Source organism: Muntiacus reevesi, chromosome 13 (assembly GCF_963930625.1).
Source record: "Muntiacus reevesi chromosome 13, mMunRee1.1, whole genome shotgun sequence".
NCBI classification, from domain to species: domain Eukaryota; kingdom Metazoa; phylum Chordata; class Mammalia; order Artiodactyla; family Cervidae; genus Muntiacus; species Muntiacus reevesi.
The window spans coordinates 65,821,959-65,845,608 of record NC_089261.1 but is presented as its reverse complement, the minus strand read 5'-3'; the positions used below and the strand labels follow the sequence as shown (position 1 = coordinate 65,845,608).

At 39.9% G+C, this 23,650-nt stretch overlaps 1 protein-coding gene and 1 pseudogene across 1 annotated transcript in view; one reads left to right on the top strand and one right to left on the bottom strand.

The window, feature by feature from the left end:
- The window catches only part of MND1 (meiotic nuclear divisions 1), a 73,673-nt gene extending 50,296 nt beyond the window's left edge, over positions 1 to 23,377 (bottom strand). The window contains exons 1-4 of the mRNA XM_065904708.1: positions 23,256 to 23,377; positions 17,561 to 17,626; positions 9,137 to 9,194; positions 5,012 to 5,160 (exon numbers count right to left, since the gene is read on the bottom strand). Of these exons, the coding sequence (XP_065760780.1) occupies positions 5,012 to 5,160; positions 9,137 to 9,194; positions 17,561 to 17,626; positions 23,256 to 23,258 (276 nt within the window). The 5' untranslated portion in view covers positions 23,259 to 23,377. The remainder of the gene's footprint in view (positions 1 to 5,011; positions 5,161 to 9,136; positions 9,195 to 17,560; positions 17,627 to 23,255) is intronic.
- LOC136146011 (NADH dehydrogenase [ubiquinone] iron-sulfur protein 4, mitochondrial pseudogene) lies at positions 6,273 to 6,924 on the top strand (annotated as a pseudogene).
- Positions 23,378 to 23,650: the final 273 nt, after the last annotated feature.

Below are 23,650 nucleotides of genomic sequence, written 5' to 3'. Positions count from 1 at the left end.
CATCAGTTAAGAACTGCTACACAGGCTTGCAGCAGCACTAACGGAACCCGGAGTCAGCGGACTATTTTCATTAAGACCAAACTCACATCTTTTGTTTCTTCTAATTGCCATTCACTTCCAGCCCAGAACTATGAGAAATAAATTTCTGTTGTTTATAAGCTACCCAATCTGTGGCATTTCGTTACAGCAGCCTGAATGGACTAAGACAAACTCTTAAAACTCCCTGACTGACTGCTCAGTCAAGTCTGGCTATCATCATCAAGAGCATCAGTGGCTCCCTCTGTTCCCCTCAGTAATCTCCTCCATCCATCTACACTGAGGCAACTTTCAGCTCAAAAGAACCATTTCTAATAACTTTCCCTTAACTATATAGACTTTTTTTTTCATAAGTTAATTAACAATGTCTTTTCATTAAAAGTTAATTAACTGTATAAAGTATTAATCTTGCCTTACCAAGTAAATATAAATTATCTCAACATGAAACACACATTTTATCATTTTTTATATTGCTCAAAGAACTTAGTACCACACATATACAGAGGAGGCACACAGTGTTTCTCTAGAAGCAGTTAATGCAATCCACACACTGTTGATAGCTTCTTTGCTATCTTAGAGAAACAAAAATTATAACCATGAGGCTTTTTTGGATTGTCTTTGATAGTGAGCAACACATACAACCTAAAGGCAAGAGAGAAAAATGTTTCCTGATTTAATTTTCACACTTGCAAAAAACGCCCATTCTCAAGAGACAAGTACATTCCTGCACCTAACTGGAATCACTGGCAGAACCAAAGCAGAACAGAATGATGGGGGTGGTGGGGGAAACGAAGAGCTCCCTCTCGCTAATCTGGAAATAATTAACAAGAAACTCAAAAGAAGTTAACATTTTACTTTGGCAATATGTTGAACAAGCTGATCTTTCAGTGCAACCTTGAATTTGGAATCCACTTCAATTCAACATTAACAGTGACGTCTATCTATAAATCCTATGACCTCTTGCAATACTTTTAATCTCTATCGCTCATTTGGCAGTCAGCCACTTAATACTTTTCACTCTTCATTTCACTCTTTCATGTGACTGTCCTTCATGTGTATTGTATGTATCTTATTTTTAGCACAGGTTACAGGTTCTTTCTTAGTAAAGCATGTAAAGATATTGATTTCTACTTTTTTGAATTACCTCCAGTCTGGTAAAATGTTTCGCACACAGTAGACCCTCAAATATTTTTTCTGATTGAGCAAGTAAACTTAGAGTATATACTCCGAGATGAGTACTAGTTTAGTCAAACCTCCAGCCACCATACACTGAGTGCCTATGTACACTGGCACTTTACATATACTACTTAATCCACACAACTTTTTGAAATAAGTATAATCTCTCTCTCTCTTTTTCTTTTTTACAAATTTGGGAAACTTTAAGGCTTTAAAAGCTTAAGAAACTTTTCCAAGATCCTTACAACTAGCAAAAAGCTAAAACTGTGATTTCAATCCATGTTTGATTTCTAACTACTTCTCTTCCCATTAAGCCTTACTGTTTCTCTAAAATGATAAGCTCTCTTCAGAACCATAGTTGAGGGGCATAGTATAATACTGGCATTCCTTCTCAAATTTCAGTGAATAATAAAGTAGGTTTAGGTCAATGAAATGGTACTGTTTTTTGTTTCTTAAAAAACGTTATTAACTGCAAATGCCAAATGCCATCAATCTTTTATGAATGACATATCAAAATCTCACTCTGCAGAGCTGAGAACAGAAGATATAGGACCTACTACCTATGTGATGACCTCTGACTTAACTGTGACTTCTGGAGCAAATGCATGAGATTAAGCTCTGAACTCCAGCTTGTAAATGGGGCATCGGGAACAGGAGTATGTCACAAAAAACACTGGATCCCAACTTTCAAACCAGTAGGGAGAGGAAAATATTGACAGAAACTAATTAGAACATTCTATCCCTTATTGAGAATAAACAATGATATTAAGTTCACTTATTAAAAATAGATTCTTTATACTAGCAAGACTCTCTTGCCTACTTTTTTGCAAAATTCCTTCACTTGCTAAATAGAATTATGCTAAATCCAGAGGCAAAGAAATAAAAAGCATACAATGCTCCAGATTATCTCTGGTTTACAAAGTCAAAAAAGAAATGCTTAATTAGCACTTGTTAGGCCTAATTTCAGGCATGAATAACTGTCTGGAAGAAGGTAAGATACAACACCAGAAACACCAACCATAAAGAAATAAGTTGATAGATAAACTGGACTTCCTTTAAACTTAAAATATCAGCTCTTCTAAACACAGTTAAGTAAATGAAAAGACAACCAAAGACTGGGAGAAAACATTTGGAAAGCATTTATCTGATAAAGGATTTGTATCTAGAGTGTACAAAGAACTAACCTGGAGAAATGGAAATTACAAGATATCACTACATACTTACTAGAAGGGGTGTCATCCCAAGTATCAATGAGCATGTGGAGAGACCAGAACACACACACTGCTGGTAGGAATGGAAAATGGCGCAGACACTTTGGAACACCATCTGGCAATCTCTTAAAAAGCTAATCATACCCCTACCATATGATCCAACCATTCTGTTCCTAGGCATTTACCCAATATAAAAGAAAACATATGTCTATACAAAGACATATATACATATTCATAGATGCTTTCTTTCTAATAACCCAAAACTAATACAAACAAAACCCCTAATGTCCATCAACAGGTAAACAACTGTTGTAAATCTATACAACGAAATACCACTTAACAATAAAAATGTATGAGTAATATATACAGCAACATGGATACGTCTTAGCTATGCTGAGTAAAAGAAGGCAGGAAAGAGTATGTATTGCATGATCCACTGATATAAAACTGTAGGAAATATAAACTAATGTATAGTGACAGAAAGTAAATCAGCAGTTGCCTGAGGAACAGGGTAGGGGAAGCAGTGTGTGTCAGGGACTGGGGCTAGGCAGGACAGAGAGAATGGGAATGAAGAAATTCTAGGGGTGATGCGTATGCTCCTTAGCTTGACTGTGGTGATGGTTGCATGGATGTACACATATGTCAAAACTTAACAGTTTATAAAATTTAAGTATGAGTTTGGGTATGTCAATTATTCCTCAATAAAGCTATTTTTTAAGACAAATAAAAAGATTTATACATTTGGGAAGTTAGAAGAATGAAAAATTTGTGGTATGTATCCCTTAAGATGGTCCCAATGATCCTTGTCTCTTGGTATTTATGCCCATGTATAATCTCTCCCTCAGTGTGAACTAAATCTGTTTCTAGGGAACAGAATGAGGCAGAGGTGAGTCACTTCGAGACCAAGTTACAAAAACCCCTATGGCTTCTGTCTTGGACACTCCACACACAAACGCTACCAAGGAATTCAGGCCGCCAGCCCAATACTTTCAGGAACTGAAGGTCTCAGCCCAACAGCCGGCAAAGAACTAAATCCAATAACCATTAAGTTTGAGTTCAGAAGTAAATCTCCCAGACATGCCTTCTGATGAGAATACAGCCCTGGCCAAGAGTTTGACCACAGCCTCAGTGAGACTTTTCTTTTTTTAATATGTATTTATTTGGCTTTGTCAGGCCTTAGCTGTGGCACACAAGACCTGCTGCATTGCGCGGGGCCTCTCTTGCAGTGCACCAACTATCTCGTTGTGGCACAGGCTTAGCTGCTCCACAGCACATGGGACCTTCCCAGACCAGGGATTGAACCTGTGTCCCCTGCACTGTAAGACAGATCCTTAACCACTGGACCACCAGACAAGTCCCCTCACGTGAGGCTTGGAGTCTAACTAAACCACGCCTGCATTCCTGACAAGTGCTTCATTGAGATGGAAAGGGCACTAAATCTGCACAGTAAGATGTCTTCATTGAGAGACCACGTTCACATTGTTATTGTTATAACTGTCCTGTTTTACTACTAGTTGCTGTTCATATCTTACTGTGCCTAATTTCTAAGGTAAACTTCATCACAGGTATGTACACATAAGAAGAAACACAGCCTGCATGGGATTCAGTGCTTTCCGTGGTTTCAGGCATTCACCAGGGGGTCTTGGCATGTATTTCCTCAGATAAGGGGGGGACCACTGCACCCTAAGTTCTACATGACAATTCATGGCATCAGTCTTGTAAAAGGATACAAAATAGCTCAACAAAATGTGAACTACTCTCTCGGAAACAACCAAGAGTTCCTTCAACAGCTGAATGAGTAAACAAACTGTGGTACATACAATGGGATGGAATATCATTCATCAATCAAAAGAAATGAGCTACCAGGCCACCAAAAGGCATGGAGGAAACTTAAAATGCACACTACTAAGTGAAAAAAGCCACTCTTCTTTCTTCTGAAAAGCCTGCAGACTATAATGATTCCAACCAGATGACATTCTAGAAAAAGAAAAACTTTAGAGACCTTAAAAATATCAGTTGTTGCTAAGGGCTAGAGGAGAGGAAAGGATGGGGGAATAAGTAAAGCAAAGGAGATTTTTAGGGCAGTGAAACTACACTGCATGATACTATAATGTTGGATACATGACATTTATAGATTTGTCAAAACTCAGAATGCACAACACAAAGAATGCACCTCTAATGTAAACTACGGACTTTAGTGAATAATAAGGTATCAACACTGGCTAGTCAACTGTAACAACTGTATCACACTAATACCAGATGTGAATAATAAGGGCAACTGTGTATTTGGTTGGGGGCGGGGTGCATGGGTATATTTGGGAACTCTCTGTACCCTCCCATAAATTTTTCTGTAAACCTAAAAAGAACTGAAATACTAGAAAACAATATCACGGCATGTGAGATGAGAGTTAGAACATTCTAAGGTCTTTGCACCCATTGGAAAAAAAGAGATTTTGATTATCTTTAGACTGTGAGTCAAATAATGCATGTTAAAAATTTAACAGAAACCACTAAATAGGAAGAGGATTAAATAAAACAAATTTCTTTCTTAAAAAACAAATCTAGTATTTTAAATTGTGGTGGCCTACCTGAGAATCCAGAACCTCCAACTTACGTTTCCTGGCGTGAAGAGCTTTGCTTGGGAAAGCCCAGTAATAATTAGATGTTCCAATTCTCTCACAGTCAACCATACCATCATCAACCAAGCTCTGAAGGACTTCTTTTACTGACATGGCAGCTAAGAGAGATAATTTTTAAAGACTTCATATTAAGACACATCATAAATCAAATTAAAGGCTAATAACTGGGGAAACACTTGCAATAAATATTAAAGATTGAGTTAATAAGTTAATAAATAAGGAGTTTTTAAAAATAATTACAAAAAAGGCAAATACTCCAACAGAAAAATAAAATACATCAATAAACATGCATGGGCAATAAATAAGAAAAGTGGTGAAACTGACTGATAATTGAAGAAATGTAAAATAAAGCATGAGATAGGATTTTTTGGCTACTTAAAACACTAAACATTATAATAAAGGATTCAGAGATATAAGTACTCCTCAATACAGTAGAAAATAAAGCAAAAACAGATTTATGTGTAACTCTTACATAGAAATTCCACTTTTACAAATTTAGCTAAAGAAAATAATGCTTAAGGATGCGTGTTAAAGCACTGTTTTTCATAGCAAAACCCTGGAAATCAGTACAATAACTGGACTCTTAAAAGGATATTCTGGGTAAATATACTATGCATTCAATAAATTTACTTTATAAAATATTTAATGGCTTGGATATATGTACATCCAAAATGTATTATATAGAAAACTAAGTTAGAAGACAGTATTCAGTAATATGACAGTAGTTATACAGAATGTAAGGTTAAGAGAAATATTTGTATTTCCTTCTTTTTGCTTGTTTTTCTTATTTTTTTCCAATAATAAACATGCATTACCTTTTTTGCTAAGGAAACTAAAAGAAAACTACTATGAAAAATTAAGCAATAAAGAAAGAAAGAAACTGGATGTTATAATTAGAGGTAAGACTGAAAATCAGAAAAGAGTTTTAAAAATACCATGTAAAAATACAAAGTCATATTTCACAAATGTTTGAAATTCATAGGCCATTCTTACTTATTATTAATAGAACTATATCAAGAAATTATCCAGAGTCCACTTTAATTTTTCCTAGAGCAAACCCCCAAATTTAATAAAACTCATTAAAAACTTAAAAGATTTAATAAAAAAAATAAAATCTCCACCAAGTGCAAAACAGTCAACCTCATTCATAAAAAAGTACAAACTGAAATGAAATGTCAAAGACTTCTAAGAATGATAACAGTTCTGAGAAATGAATTTGAGTATAACAGCCTTTCCTGAAGGCAATCTGAGAATCCATCTAAAAAGCCTAAAACTGGAGCTGAGGCAAGCGTTGTGGGGGAGAAGGGTAGTGCCTGTAGCTGCCGTTTCCGTTTCCAAGGTTTCGACCAGGTCGTTGAGCACTTCCACGTGGAGGCTGGCACAGGACCAAACTTGAGACACGCAACTCAAAACAGCTGATGGAATACTGGATATTACTACTTTAACTGGTGTTCCAGAAGAGCATATCAAAACTAGAAAAGCCAGGATCTTTGTTCCTGCTCGCAATAACATGCAGTCTGGAGTAAACAACACAAAGAAATGGAAGATGGAGTTTGATACCAGAGAGAGATGGGAAAATCCTTTGATGGGTTGGGCGTCAACGGCTGATCCCTTATCCAACCTGGTTCTGACTTTCAGTACTAAAGAAGATGCAATTGCCTCTGCAGAAACAAATGGATGGAGCTAAGACGTTGAGGAGAGAAAGGTTCTGAAATCTAAGTCCAAGTCTTATGGCGCAAACTCTTCTTGGAATAAAAGAACAAGAGTATCCACAAAATAGGTTGGCATGGACTGTATCTCTGTGCTTACTGTGAATAAAGTCAACTGTGCAGTATTTATAGTCTGTGTATAATACACCTCTTAATCTCCTAATAAATTTGACCTTTAAACTACAAAAAAAAAAAATAAATAAAAAGCCTAAAACTATACAAGTCTTTTTCTACTCTATTTCTAGGGACATTTCCTAATGAAGTAATATGAAATGTGGAAAAAACTTTTCGGCAGGGGCAAGGGAGGGATGACTAGGAGAGAGAGCACAGAGGATTTTTAGGGAAGGGAAAATACTCTGTGTGATATCGTAACGGTGGATCCGTGTGCACAAACCCACAGACATGCACAGCACTAAGAGTGATTACTAATGTAAACTATGGACTCAGGGTCATTACGGCATGTCTATGCAGGTTCACCAATTGTAACAAATGCCTGATGGTACTGATGACAGGGAAAGCTATGCATGTGTGGGGGACAGGCAGTACATGAGAAAGCTGTACCTTCCTCTCAGTTTTGCTGTGAACCTAAAAATACTCATTTAAAAAATAAGCCATTTAGAAAAAAATTTAAGAATGGCATGCTTTAGCAAGAAAATTTGGGAACACAGCTAGCTGGTCAACAATAGCTAATGGGTTAAGCAAATTATGGCACACTGGGTGGTCACAGAAAAAATATTAGGAAATACAGATGCTGTAAATCATTTTTTTTTAAAGCAAATGACATAGATAGATGATACAATGTTTTATGAAAAAATACATGAACACAAAACGGTATTTGCAGCATGGCTTCCCCTCAGAGAAATGGACAGATATATAACACAAACACAGATAAACAGAACCTAAGAATAAGAAATCAAAATATACCATGTTACTATTTATACAATGGAATCTTACCCAGCCATTAAAAAAATGAAATAATAATGCCATCTGCAGCAGCATGGACGGACCTAGAGAGTGTCATACTGAGTGAAGTCAGTCAGACAGAAGGAGAAGTATCCTATGACATTCCTTATAGGTGGAGTCTAAAAAGAACTGATACAAATGAACTTACAAACAGAAAGGTACAGAGGCAGAGAATGAACTGATGTTTGCTGCTACACACTGCTATATTTGAAACAGATAACCAACAGAACCTATTGCAGAGCACCTGGAACTCTGCCCAGTGTTATGTGGCAGCCTGGAGGGAAGGGAGCTTGGCGGGAGAACAGATACATGTATGTATGTATGGCCGAGTCCCTTTGCTGTCCACCTGAGACTATCACACCATTGTTAATCGGCTATACACCAACACAAAATGAAAAGCTTAAAAGGAAAGTGGTAATCTCAGTAGAGGGATTATGAACTTTATTCTCATTATATTCTTTACATAACTTCCAAATCTGTTAAACATATATAGCTTATATAATCAGAAAGTAAGGTTTAAAAAAAATATATTATATATAATGGGCTTAAGAGTGACTCCTCCAAAGATAAACCCCAGAACCTCTGAATGCAACCCTATTTTGGAAAAGGGTCTCAGTTCAGTTCAGTTCAGTTGCTCGGTCGTGTCTGACTCTTTGCGACCCCATGAATCGCAGCACGCCAGGCCTCCCTGTCCATCACCAACTCCTGGAGTTTACTCAAACTCATGCTATACAGATGTAATTAAGGATCTCATGATAAAATCATCCTGGATTTAGGGTGGGTCCCAAATGACACGTGTCCTTATAAGACACAGAAGGGGAGGAAGAAAAGGGGGAGGCCATGTGAAGGCAGAGGTGGAGATCGGAATGATGCATCTATAAGCCAAGCACGGTCGGCAACTACCAGAAGCCAGGAGAGAAGCGTGAGGTGGAAACTCCCTCAGGGCCTCCGGGAGGAACCAACCCTGCCGACAGCTTTGCTTTAGATTTCTGGCCTCCAGGACTACACGAGAATAAAGGTTCCACTGTGCTAAACCACCAAGTTACAGTAACTTGTTACAGCAGCTGTAGAAGACCTACACACCAGGTAAATCCCATTAACAAATACCAGAACACACATGAACAGTTTTACTTCTTCTGAACAAAATTATACACATAAATGGGCTTGTGTATAATGGTGTGTGTGTGTGTGTGTGCACACAGGCATGCATGTATATTCCACCTTAGTTTTCCTAGAGCAGATACTCCAAACACAAGAATCATGGTCATGGCCCAGAAACATTATATAAGGACTTTAACAAACATTGTTCATCTCTAGAAATTTATGCTTCCATGAAGTGAAAGATTTGCAGGAAAGATGACCGGTATTCATCAAAACATTCTGGCCCATCTTTGATACTTACTAATGCCTTTTTCTTTGGGAGCAATCTTCTCCATATCTTTTAGTTGAAATACATCTTTCTGTTCAAAAGAGTTAAAAAAAAAAGATGAAAAACATGTATTTATTTTCTACTATATATTTATATTCACCATAATTGTGTTTATAAAATATTGTATTAGAAAACTACGCCTGGAAATGAACAGTGTAATAGCATCAAGAATTTTAGAGCTAGAAGAAATTGTAAGTATCTTGTTCAATACCTTCAACAGAACATAAAATGGACAGAGTTTCCATGAACATACAATTCCTTAAAGTAACTGGAGGGCAGAAGATAACATCTTTCCAATGAAGTACAAAATCTAGTTATGGTGAATCATTTGTTAACATGAGATAATTGGTTTCTCTGACACTTTGATTTACAGAAAACACAAATAGTGCTTTGCTTAGTACATCACAGACTTAGCAGCTCTAACTAAAACAGACAGCAGTCAAGATCTGTTTACATTTAAAGTTCCATGGAAGAGCTACACCTAAATGAGAAAAACAGCCATTCATGGTTGCCTATCAATCATTAACCTATACATGCTACATGTCCATCACATGCAAAGCAAAACACTGTGGGGAAGATACACACATAGAATATTCAATCTTATGGCTGGAAAAACAAATCTATGCAGAATACTCCTTTCTTCCTGTAATAAGCTTTGGTTGAACTGGTCAAAAGAACTTGGATAACAGAAGTGAAACATTTGAAAAGACTGAAATATTCAGTAATTAGAACTATTGTGATTATTGTTATGGAAATTTGGGATCCATTTCTCCCAACATAAACTTGAACCGGTAACTTCAACAGGATGGAAATTAGACATCATAAAAATTTAAAACTTGTGCTCATTCAAGGGCACTATAAGAAACTGAAAAGACTGGAGAGAAGAAAATATTCACAGAACATACCTGACAAAAGAGCAGTACCCTAGACACAACCCTCGCAAAAAAGATGAACTGACAGATGGGTAAAGAAACGGACAGATGACTATATATGATAAAGCAAGTAGAGTATAAAATGTTAATGGTGAAATCTAGGGTGGGCACATAGGTATTCATTGTGAAATTCTCTCATCTTCAATAATAAAATGTTGGAAAAGTTAACTCCATCTCACTACACTTAAGATTTAGTAAATTCAGGAAAATACTAAGTCACTGGTCCTATTAATAGATTGTGAAATAAAATTTTGCACACCTGGGATCAACTATTAAAAGAAAATTCTGTAGAGTCTCAGAGAACATGCAATAAATTACTAACTTCAGGCCTTTTATGCATTAAAAAATCAATTAGTCAAACCTATTTGCAAATACCTTAGATTCTCTGGAAAAAGAACATGAATGCATTGAGACATCTGCCTATATGTGGTCATCAAGGAACAGCCCCAGACATACCAATTGCCCCAGTGGGGCTGCTGTGTAAATAAATAGACTTGCAAAGAACTAGTCTCAGAACTGTGTGGTCATTTAAGAGAACGAAGAAAATGGTCTCAAGTAAATACTGGTCCTCCCCTACATTAAAGAGAGATAATAAAGAAAAGAACACAACGGTTCTAACTTTCAAAATCAAAACTATGTATAAAGATACCATTGAAGACACACAGTTATAATACTAGATTAACTTTTAATTAAGCACTTATGACCTAGGCATCCCAATGTTTTACAGATTATTTCATTTAATCCTTATACCAACTCTGTGAAGTATGTACAAGTTACTATTAGCCTTTTGCTTCTTAGGTCAAATAACTTGTTTAAAGTCACAAAGCTATTAGGTAAAACAGACTTCGGATGCCAGTTCTCTGTCTTTGAGCTGTACTGTTGCCATCTTCTTCCTAAGAGTAAGAATAACAGGTAAAGAATTCTTTTTCTATTATATTAGCAACTTCAAATAAATCTCTGTATGTATTCATATGAGTCTATATGATTGGAATATACGAACATATAATAGGAATAAATGTATGTATTCATATGAACAAGGAGATCAAACCAGTCATTCCTAAAGGAAATCAACCCTGAATCTGGAAGGACTTTTGCTGAAGCTGAAGCTCCAATACTCTGGCCACCTGATGGGAAGAGCTGACTCATTGGAAAAGACCGTGATGTTGGGAAAGACTGAGGGCAGGAGGAGAAGGGGATGACAGAGGATGAGAAGGTTGGATGGCATCACCGACTCAATGGACATGAGTTCGAGTAAACTCAGGGAGATAGTGAAGGACAGGGAAGCCGGCCTGCTGCTGTTCATGAGGTCACAAAGAGATGGACACAATTTAGTGACTAAACAACAACAGCAAAAATTCATATGAATGAAAATGTATAGGAATATATGAATTGAAATCAGTCTGTTAATACAATTAATTCTATCTTTACATTAAAAACTCACTAATTATTGAACTTCTTTAACCTGCTAATACTTGTTACAGTCACAGTATCTTAGTCATCAGTGTCTCAATGTTATAGAAAGCAGAGTTGAAAAACGTTTAATCAGAAATAGCAACTTTGGTATTTGAGAAAATTAACAATATCATAAAGGACAAAATAATCTCCCCAGTCTTCCACTGCCTAGAAGGAATTAAATTTACTTTTCTGGCTCTGAGACCATAGGAAAAATATTTCAACTCAGCAGAATAAATAATCATAATCCTCACCTATATCATTATTAAGATGAGGCTCTGTTCTGGATTGTCAATGACTTTTATTAAGTCATTGCACGTAAGGAAGATTAGTAAGATTTCACTTAGAGAGCAAACAGTTAAAAAAAAACTCACAATATTTCATTTGTTTTACTGAGAGTTTGCATTACCAAAATGAAAATATTATCATTATTTTAAATTTCATATTCTATTTTGCCATTTCCCCACCTACTTCTTATTTGTAAATAATGAAAATAGCCAGTAGATTCGGCCAACCTAGACTTTGAAGATCCTGCCAAGACATAAAACATAGGAAATTAATATTTCTGTAGGTCGAAAGTTTGGATTTTAACCTGAAAATGAAAAACGTCACCAAACTGCAACATGGTGAAGAAAAGTCTCTGAAGCCAGGAGACAGGGTTTGAATCCTGGCTTTGCCACACAGGAGCAGAAACTTCAAACGTATTTCCTGCTAGTGGCAGGCACAAATACCTGGAATAAAGTAAGAAGGCCTAGGGAGCATCACATCATGTGTTACACCAGAGGTTCTCAACCTTCTGACACCAGGGATCGGCTTCTGGGAGACAATTATCCCACAGACGGGGTTCAGGAGGTAATACGTGCGATGGAGAGCGACGGGGAGCAGCGGGGAGTGGCGGCCGAGGCTTCGGGAGGTTCGCTTGCCTTGCCTCCTGCTGTGGCCCAGCTCAGGAGGCTGGGGACCCCTATGTTATACCACACACAGGCTGACAAAGGGAAAGAAGCTTTATTCAGCACTGTCTTTATAATCAGATGATCCTCCCTGGGTTTTTATTCTAGTACTATCACTTCTTTATTTGAGATGTCTCCTTTTTTTGAGATACAGGACTGGTATTTTATGCTGGTATCTCAGAAGTCCAGGTCTACAGAATGAAGATAACAGCAGTGATTTCAGAGGGTTAAAAATGATAAAACTAGATAAGTACACCAAGCGCTTAGGACAGTGGTGTGCGCCTAGAAGAGCGCAGATGTGAGCTATTAGCATTATTTTCTTCAGGCAAAAGTGGACACAACTAAAGAGAATCATGCCACAGTGGAAAACAGCATGGAGGTTCCTTAAAAAACTAAGAATTGAGCTACCACATGATCTAGCAATCCCACTCCTGGGCATACATCCAGAGAAAAACATGATCCGAAAGGATACATGTACCCCAATATTCATTACTGTACTATTTACGATAGCCAAGAAGACGTGGAAGCAATCTAAACGTCCACTGGCAGATGAATGGATAAATGTAGTACATACATACAATGGAGTATTACTCAGCCATTAAAAAGAACGAAATAATGTCATTTGCAGCATCACGGTAGGACCTAGAGATAAATCATACTAAATGAAATAAGTCTGACAAAGAAAGACAAATGTCATAAATATCATATGATACTGGTTATAGGGGGAATCTAAATAAAAAAAGATTCAAATGAACTTATTTACAAAACAGAAACAGACTCACAGACTGAGGGAACAAACGTATGGTTACTGGCAGGAAGGGTGGAGAGGAGGGACAGACTGGAGTTTGGGACTGCCATGTACGCACCACTATATTTAAAGCAGATAACCAACAAGAAGCCACTGCAGCACAGGGAACTCTGCTCAAAATTCTGCAATAACCTAAATGGGGAAAGAGTTTGAAAAAGAACAGATACTTGTATGGTAGTAGTAGTGTCAGTCACTCAGTCATGTCTGACTCTTGGCGACTCCAAGAGTCTTGGTCTCTACAGTCTTGGACTGTAGCTAGCCAGGCTCCTCTGTCTGTGGAGTTCTCCAGGCAAGGATACTGGAGTGGATTGCCATTCCCTTCTCCAGGGGGCTCTTCCTGACCCAGGGATTGAACCCAGGTCTACTGCACTGCAGGCAGAATCTACTGCACTGCAGGAAGCCCCAACATTACACGAACATATCATAAAAAAATAAATAAATAAATAAACAAATGGCTAACCAGCTATGTGCATTTGAGGTGAATATTTATATATTAATGTCTGAGAAATACTGTTGAATTGTTTACCCCAGAGCTAAAAAAATTTCAGTAAAGCTCATAAATGTATACATAAACACTTTTCCACATAGACACTACCAAAACCACAAGAGAAATTTTTATTAATCTAACCTTAGGTTTACTTTTAAAAAACCTACTATAATTATTTTACCTTTTACCCATTATAGGAGTAAAGCACTATATATGCAAATGACAAGATGTGCTGCACCAGTGAGTCCTTGTAAAAGGACTGTCACTCTGACATTATTCCTGTAGAAAAACATACCACATTCAAAAAATCCTACACTATAGTATCATTATTTGCATCTACCATAATTGTACCTACCATTACTTAACTGAATTTTATGTGCGACATTAACTTATGCAAGTTTCCACAACAAGTCAGGGATAGGGTCAAGAACTCTAAATCTGAGTCAGGTACAATCCAGGAAGAAATCACTACGGTGAGCTTGATATTAAAGACAGAAGTTTTCCGGCAAGAACATGAAAAATGAAATAGTATGGCATCATATTTAAACTTTCAGAGCCTCAAGATAATATTCTATACTGGATACTACCCAGCAGTACTTGAAAACTTGCAGATTATACTACCTTTCAATGAAGTTATCAACAGAATGCTATCAAGTGAGGCAGAGTGTGCGCATACCTATTAGTATGTGTGGGAATGGAGGCGTCCTTATATACATATGCAGAAGCCATAACACTGATAAATGACCAACCGACTTGGACATGAGAAGAACTGAGGGAAGCAGTCTGGTGGCTCACTCTACGCTGCAGCAGACCCAACATGACGTCCATGTGCGCCTGCGTGCTCAGTCCTGTCCGACCCTCTGTGACCCCACGGACTGCAGCCCTCCAGGCTCCTCTGTCCATGGGATTCCCCAGGCAAGAATACTGGAGTGGGTTGCCATTTCCTCCTCCACGGATCTTCCTGATCCAGGGATCAGACCCACGTCTCTTGCATTGGCAGGCGGATTCTTTACCACTGAGTCACCTGGGAAGCCCATCCTGTCCACACTGAGGTGGAAATCTCAGGGTCACTGAAATATTAAATTATAAAAATGGTATGCTTTTTCTCTATTTTGTTCAATAATGTATCTAGAACTATGCCTGGAAATTAATAGATGCTTATTTGCTGAATGGATTAATTAATCCATATTCCTCTGATTTTGATACGTGACCATGGAAAGGGGACAATAAGATAAGTCTCTCAGAGGCAGAAAAGCATCAGTGGCCTCCTTAAGGGAAGGCCTTTGCTGCCTTATTTATCTTTGTTACGTTAGCATCACACGCAGGGAAGATGTACATGCCTAATATGCATTAGCAGAATTAAAATTAATTTAGTGGTATTAATATTCTGTGGAAAACTGAGAAAAATAGAAAAAGTGGTTGAAGCGCTCCTTCCTCATTTAAAGTATCCAGTCTTCTACTATGAGTTGCATTTAATCACTGAAGAAAAATAATATATAAGCTCTGAACTATCACCATGCTATATGAACCTGCCCATACTGGGTTAATAAAATTTAGGCATTAATTTATAAAATGTATGCTCTAAAGCATTTAGATATGAATGTAGTCAAGAGACTTAAGATAAGGCTTAGGTTACTTCAACATTTCAAAGTATATTCCATTTTTTATATGTGGATGATAGCTGTAAAACTCAAAGGTCTGCAGGTAGTGTCACAATTTTGGAGAAAGCTGTGTTCCTGACTTTGAAACTTTCTGAAGTTTAGAAGGGTAATATGAGACACATACAGTGTATGGCAGAACACTTTCAACATACCACATATGAGCATTTCTGCAGCAAAATATACAAATATTCAGATAAGCATTTATATGTGGCTGTCTTATGTTAGCCAGGGTTAGGTTTGGCTAGCTTGTTAAAGCACTTTTTAGTTTTCAGGGCTTACTGGACTTGGTCTGCAGACAAGGGACTGTGGATTTATTTCATACTTGTTTACCCAGCCAGAAGCTTTGTAGCAAGTTTATTTGTAGCATATTTTTCCTCTGTCTCCCATACTCCAAGCCTTAATATTAAGTTAGTTTCTCTAAAACACGATCTACAAGTTTAAATAGGCTAGACCTAAGATGTTAAAATTACTGAACTATTTGTACAGATTGTTATCAACAAAAGGGGGTAACAATTCATGGCAGTTACTTCTATGCTGTAGTTGTAGATTTACAAATCATGTTATAATTTTCTTTGCATCAATATCTGACAACTGAGGCACAACATACTTTGACATCACAAGATGACAAAAACATCTAGAAAGCACTGTTATCAGTAATTAGTTTTTAAAGTCATCATAAATTGTGAAAAAAAAATGAATTATGTGTTTTAAAATCTAGGATTATGTGGCAAAAGTTAACCCTTGAAACCATTCCCTCAACAAATCTTTGCCCAGGTCAATAGTATACCAGTGTTTAATGATGCTGGAGTCAAGACAGCCAGCATAGAATCTTAGCTCTACCATCTGCTAGCTCTAGGGCAAGTCAGCTAAACTTCCTACACCTCTGGATCCTATATCTACAAAATAGGGACAATATAAAGCAGTCTGTTACTTCATGAGGTAATTTTAAGGATTAAATGAGTTCATACGTGGAAAGTACATAGAACAGTGTCTCCCCTGCATCTCGTTGGACTCTATTATACTGTTGCCCTGTTTTGTCAACATCAAAACATTAGCATTACTTTTCTGCTTCCCTAAGTAAGAATCTAAGCTCCTTTGTCCATCTACTTCACTGTTATGTCTACAGATTCTAGAAAAGTTTCCAACCTTGTTCTAAGTTCTTAATACATATTTTGGGGCTGTTATTACTATTAATAAATCTCATATCCAGATATAAGTGAATATACAGCAGCATATTTAATGTGAAAAAAAAAAAAGATGTGAGACCAAGCAATAACAAGTTTCTTCTGTCCACAACTTCTCTGATCATCTGCTTAGCAAACAAAATCCTTCCTGTTTTAAAGGTGCTGTGAAGCCTTTCCTGAGCCATTTGCACTGAGACTAGGGTGGCCCTCTCACGCTCCTACAGGATTTTGTATAGGAGTCCATTTAAGCGATTATCCCTTTGTACTGTAAGGGAGATTCTTGTATATGTATAAACAAATCACTCTGCTGTACCTGAAACTAACACAACACTGTCAGTCAACTACATTCCAATATAAAGTTAAAAAAAATTATGGTGCCAGAGGGTAGGGCAGTCTGGACAGAAAAGTGAAAGCTGCTCAGTCGTGTCTGACTCTGCGACCCCATGGACTGTAGAGTCCATGGAATTCTCCAGGCCAGAATACTGGGGTGGGTAGCTGCTCCCTTCTCCAGGGGATCTTCCAAACCCAGGGATGGAACCCAGGTCTCCCGCATTGCAGGCGGATTCTTTACCAGCTGAGCCACAAGGGAACACCAAGAATACTGGAGTGGGTAGCCTATCCCTTCTCCAGGGGGGTCTTCTCGACCCAGGAATTGAAGCCAGGTCTCCTACACTGCAGGCAGATTCTTTACCAGCTGGGCTATCAGGGAAGCCCCTGAGTAGAAAAGACTCTACAAACACTGTGTAGGGTTCTTTCATGCTCCACAGCCCACAGGACCCACAAATGTTTGTTGAATTTTACTCATTCTTCAGGAAATTGGTTGGTATTGATTTCTAGTGAAAAAGGTACAGTTAACACTGGATGACATATACTTAAAGAGAAAATGGCACAACGTACTAAAAATCTTAAGGGAAACAACTTACCGTCTCAAAAAATATTTCCATCATGCGTGTTCTCTTTTCCTCTGCACTTAGTCCTTTTTTCTTCGACTGAAGCACAAAAGTTAGGCATAAAAGTTAAAAAGTAAACTGCTTTAAAAACAAAAAACCAATGCTTTTAAAGACAACTTGGTTCAAAACATTATTAGAAATAATGCACGGTCTCGTCTGAGACAAGAGGGTTAATAAATCTCATAGCCAGGCCTTGTGGTAGGTGCTGCCGTTACAATAACTGTGGTTGAGAAAGCCTGGCATTTTGTAGAAATTCAATATGTATCAAATGACCAATAAATCACTGTATCTACCTTCAAAAGAGTTAATCTCTCAAAGAAAATAAACAGACATAAAATGCTTCTCATTGATGAACCGGTACATGCATAAACTGCTACCCAGGACAGAATGAATTAGTTCTACCAGGAAAGAGAGAAAGAAGGGTTAGCTAGGAAGGCAAGAGATGAGTGGGATTTTGGCAAGCTGAGAAACAGTGAGGAGGGTATCCTGGACAGACACATAGGCACAGGGTGATGGAAGTTCATGGACTGCTCCAGAGAGACAAACACTTAGGGGCGATTATTAAATGAATGAGGGTGTACAGGGTGTGGCAGATGAGATGAGAGAGGTTGTCTGGGGCCAGATTACGGCAGCCTGACTGTCCAGTTAGAGAGTAGACTTTACTCCAGGCAACTCAGGAGCAACAAGGCAATTTCTAAAGCAGAGTCAGAGTAACGTAGCATGTGGAGGGCAGGCTGGAGGAAGGAAAACATATGCAAGTAGAAAATGAAAGCCCACTTCAGGTGATTATTATCCTATAGCTACCCTTTAGCCAATCTGAAGTTAAGCTAATTAAGAGTAATTGAAATGTACTGCTAATAATAAATTTTACTCTATATTTTGTAGAGTATATACCTAAAGTCTGATTTTTCAAAAAACCAAATTCCCTCAAAGCAAGTACTTACAGAAAATAACAAAGAGAAGGAGAACCATAATCCCTAGTGCTCTCATGGAAGATTCCACATCAATGTTTTTGAAGTAATCTGCATCTTTCTCAAAAACTGCATGGGATTATAGGGGAATATGAGCTTCCCAGGTGGTGCTAGTGGTAAAGAACCCACTTGCCAATGTGGGAGATGTAAGAGATGCAGGTTTGATGTCTGGGTCAGGAAGATTCCCTGGAGGGCATGGCAACCCACTCCAGCATTCTTGCCTGGAGAATCCCATGGACAGAGGAGCCTGGTGGGCTACAGTCCAGGGGGTTGCAAAGAGTCAAGACACGACTGGAGCGACTTAGCATGCATGCACACATGCACAGGGGTATAAAAACTGTTTAGCAAGAACTTTAAAATACACCACTTAAAAAGCAGACATAAATAAATCAACAATAATAAACCTACCCAATCAAAACCTGCATCAGAAGTGAAAGGCAACACTAGACAGGGAAAGGAATTTGGAATTGCCATTCTGAATGCATTCCAGAATATATGGCCTAGAAACGCAGGCACTCATTTTCACAGCAAATTATCCAATGTTCCTTGATGATTGTATAGGTAAAATAAGTAGCTTCAAAGTTAACATTTTTCTTTTTCCTCTGTCCATTCTCAAACACTGCAGTTCCCCAGGTTCTTTCTCTATTGATCCCCTCATCTCCTCACATCCTTTCTTTAATCTTACCTGTTTTCATGCTAAGACCTCAAATCTTTATATCTCTGGGCTAGATGGGGGCCTGAACTCCAATCACATTTAATTATCTGCCTGCTGAACAGACTCAAACTTGGGCAGTCTAAACTGACGTCTTCCTCTCCCACACCTCCTCCCCAAACCTGCTCTTCTGGATGTTGAGTAGTTAGATGCCACTTGTTACCCAAGCCAGAGACCTGGCAGTCACCCTAGGTTCCTATACCTCTATTTCACATCCAACCAGTTACCAAATCCTGCCAATCTCTGTGCTTAGCTGTTTCTCAAATCTACCCTGTCTGCTTCACCCCTAATGCCTCCACCTAAGCTCAGACCTACTTTAGATCTGCAGTCTGCTAACCGCACTCTGTCCCATCCTCTAAGGCCACATTCCATGCTGCCAAAAAGCAAATCTAACTAACAATGCCTCTCCCTTGCTTAAAACTTTCCAATGGCTCCCAACCACCCAGGAGTATCTAGTCACCTAGAGTGACAGATAAGGCTCTCTACCATCGGATCCCAACCTGCCTCTCACAGTTCCACTCCCCATCTCACATTTACCATAACACAAAGAGCTAAGCAAGTGAAGCTGTAATACAAAAACTCTTGTAGTTCTCCACTAGCAGCATGCTCTTTCCCATTTCTGGGCCTTTTTTTTGGTCCCATGCCACAAGGCATAGCTTGTGTGACCCGGGATTGAACCTGGGCCCTCTGCAGTGAAAGTACAGAGTCCCAGCCACTGGACCACCAGGGAATTCCCTCTGTGCCTTTTACAAAATGCTGTTCTACCTAAAACACTTTCCTCTCATGCAAATCAAAACCACAGTGAGATACTCACCACACCTGTCAGAACGGCCATTATCAAAACGGCCGCAAATAACAAACCCTGGTGAGGATGTGGGGAAAAGGGAACCCTCGCATACTTTGGTGGGAATGTATATTGCTGCAAAAACTGTGGAAAACAGTATGGAGCTTTCTCAAAAAACTAAAAATATAATCCATCAATTCCACTCCTGTGTGTATATATCCCATAGAAGCACAAATTCAAAAGGATACAAGCACCCCAATGTTCATCTTGGCATTATTTACATTTGCCAAGCTATGGAAGTAACCTGTGTCCATTGAAGATGAATGGATAAAGATGTGGTGCGCACACACACACACACACACACACACACACAGATTCTTATGACTCGATCATGAAAAAGCAGCAACATGGACGGACTTGGAAGGCTAAGTGAAATAAGCCAGAGAAAGACAAACAATGTATGGTAACACTTAAATGTGGAATCTAGAAAATACAACAAACTAGTCAACAAAACAAAAAAGCAGCAGACTCCCAGATAGAGAACAAACCAGGAGTCACCAGCGGGGAGGAGGAGGGGCAGGCATACAGGGGTGGGGAAAAGGGGGTATTATGGGATCATATTGTGCCCGAAGATTGAGAAAACGGTTTTTCTCAGCCTAGAATCTGGAGGTTAAGTTAGAAGCACTGTGGGGCTCTTAGGGCTTCAATCCGTGGCTGCATCACTAGAAAACAGATCTAACGCTTTAGAAAAGGCTCCTAACATGTTAGTATTATAAACTGCTCCTTGAGAGACGCTGGATTCCACAAGAATTTGCCTCGCAGAGGTAGGCAATGGGGAGAACCTAGCGTTCTTAGGGCATGCAGTTTTAGGAAAGCTCTTATCACTCAGCTCAGCAGCTTATGAAAGTGACTCAAGAAACCTGGATGAGCTCCCCAGGTGGCCCTAGTGGAAAAGATCATGCCTGCCAATGCAGGAGACACAGGACACACGTCTTTGATCCCTGGGTCGGGAAATCCCCCTGAGAAGGGACTGGCAACCCACTCCAGTATTCTTGCCTGGAGAATCCCAAGGACAGAGGAGACTGGTGGGCTACGACACATGGGGTCACAAAGAGTCAGACACATGCGGCTTAGCATGCACACATTATCATCGGTTAACACTGGTTTCGGGCTAACTTATTCATCACTCTCCTTAACCACTACAAAGAATGCTTATTTCTAATCAAGGTAGGAGAGTATCACAGCTGGAGTTAAAATAACTAATGTAAAAGGATGCCATATTACTTCATATTTAGAAATTTCTCCAAAAAAATCAACAAGGGCTCAAGTAAAATTTAACATTAAAGAAAATCTCCTGATAGTATAAGTTAGAGATTCACTCAACACTTGACTTTAGGAAAATGAAAGGAATTTTCTCCTATTATAAGTTAAAAAATCTTAAAGTCAGGAATTCCCTGGAGGGCCAGTGATTTGGGACTGCAGGAGGCAATGTTTCCATCCCATGTCAGTGAATTAAGATGCTACATGCTGTGCAGTCCAAAAAAAAAAAAAACAAAACCTAAAGTCAGCCCTGTTGATCACTAGTAAAATTTTGAAAAATTATAAGTAGATGATAGCTGCTGCTTTCAGAAGTGGCAGACCCCACCACGTATCTCCAATTTCAAAAACATGCTTGGACTTATAACAATTGTCTACCCAGCAAGCATAACTGTATTGAAGCAAACAGCTATTTAACAATCAGGAAAGAGAAGAAAGGTTCTCTTTGTATAACACTAAACTTATTTCTTAATAATACAAAAAGTGGGAGATATCTCTTACAAGAAATTTTGTTTCATGTTTCTCCATTACCAGAGGTGAACATCAGAGAAGAGTTAAAGGCACATTAAACCATTTACTATTAGAAGGTGATGCGGGTGTAGAGTTGCTCGGTAAAAGACAAAAACAAAAAAGCTAACACAGTAGTCAGTTGTATCTGGCTAGTAACTATAAACAGAAATATATGAGCGCGCATTGGTACCAGGTTTAAGTGTGCTTGTTTGGTTTCCTACATCATTTTATGCCCAGGTGGCTGGGCTGTTAGTCTAACCACAAAGAAGCCGTTATCAGTTATGATTACATCTGGACAACTACCTTCAAATAAACACTGAACAACCTAGATCCCCATCCACCACTAGCTTGGCAAAATAAATAACGGCCACTTAACTGAAATACGATATTAAAATCTGTGATCCATTTCATTAGATGTTGATTCTCTGCCAAGAGAAGTGGTGGGCAGCGAGAGAAGAAACTCTGAAGGTTTATGAAAATGATTTAAACTCGCAAAAACAAAGAGATGGTTTGGAATCTAACCAAGACTGAACTCACTGGGCCACACAAGACCACGTCTGACCAAGACAGTGCAGTTTCACGAGCGCGCTCGGTCGGGTCAGAGTCGGTCACCCCGCGGAATGCAGCCCGCCAGGCCCCTCTGTCCATGGAATTCTCCAGGCAAACACCGGAGTGGGGTGCCATTCTCTTCTCTGGGGGCGGGGCGGGGGTGGGGGGATGTCTTTCCCACCCAGGTCTCCCGCGTTGTGGGCGGATTCTTCAGTCTGAGCCACCGGGGAAGCCTGGGTGCTTTGGTAATGAGTCCTGCCCTTCAGTAAAAAAAGGTGCATTTTCACAGAAATCCTCTAACTGGCATAAAGTGGAGATTCTTTCGGTCACTTTAGAAACTGTGAGGAATTCTGAAACGTGCTCTTCATGCTACAAGGCACAAAGCCACCAATCGCCAGAGATCTAGCGAAGCCCTCGGGCCCTCAATGTCCCTTCCCCCACGGTTCTCAAGCGGGGGCGGCGCGTTCCGCTGGCCGGAGGCGGGGCGCCTGGGCCCGGCTTCTGAAGCGACTCTTGGCCTTGTTGACAGACTGCTGAGCTTGTGAGACAGCCGGGACACGTTCTCGAACGCTCCGCATTTAATCTAACCGGCCCGGGAGGGCGCGAGGGGCATAAAGCGGGGGTCCCGGCGCTGCATGCCTGCTTTGGACTGGGGCAGCGGCAGCCGGAAAGCGCGGGGCGGACGCGGCGACTGACCCGGCGGGGAGGCCGGCCCCCGCAGCCCGCCAGGGGCCCAGGGCCAGGCCGGGGTCCCACACGGCCGAAGAGCTAAGCGGCCGGACCGCGGGGAGGAAGGGGGCCGGGAAACGCGCCCCGGGCTCTTACCATGGCGCGGGCGACTCGTCTTCCGGCGGCGGCGCCGGCACGCGGCGAGGGGCGGGGCCGGCTCGGGCGGGTTTGATTTTGGCGCCGACACCGCTCCGCGGGCGGAGCCGCGAGGGGACGGGCAGAAAGACCAGCCCTCGCTCCTGCGGCGCGCAGCGACCCCTGGCGGCGGCGGCGAGCCGCCGGTCCGTGGGCGGGGCCTACCCTGGGGCGGGGCCTGCTTGGTCCCGCCCGTCCGCGCACCACAGGCTGGCCAACAAGCTCTCGCAGCTGCTTCCGTCTTTTCCGTCCTCGGTGCTGAGTGTAAACCCCCCCCCCCCCCTTTTTTTCCCGAGGAAGTCTTGGCCCTCGCCTTTGACGTCATTCTTCACTCCGAGGAAACCGGCCCAAGTTTG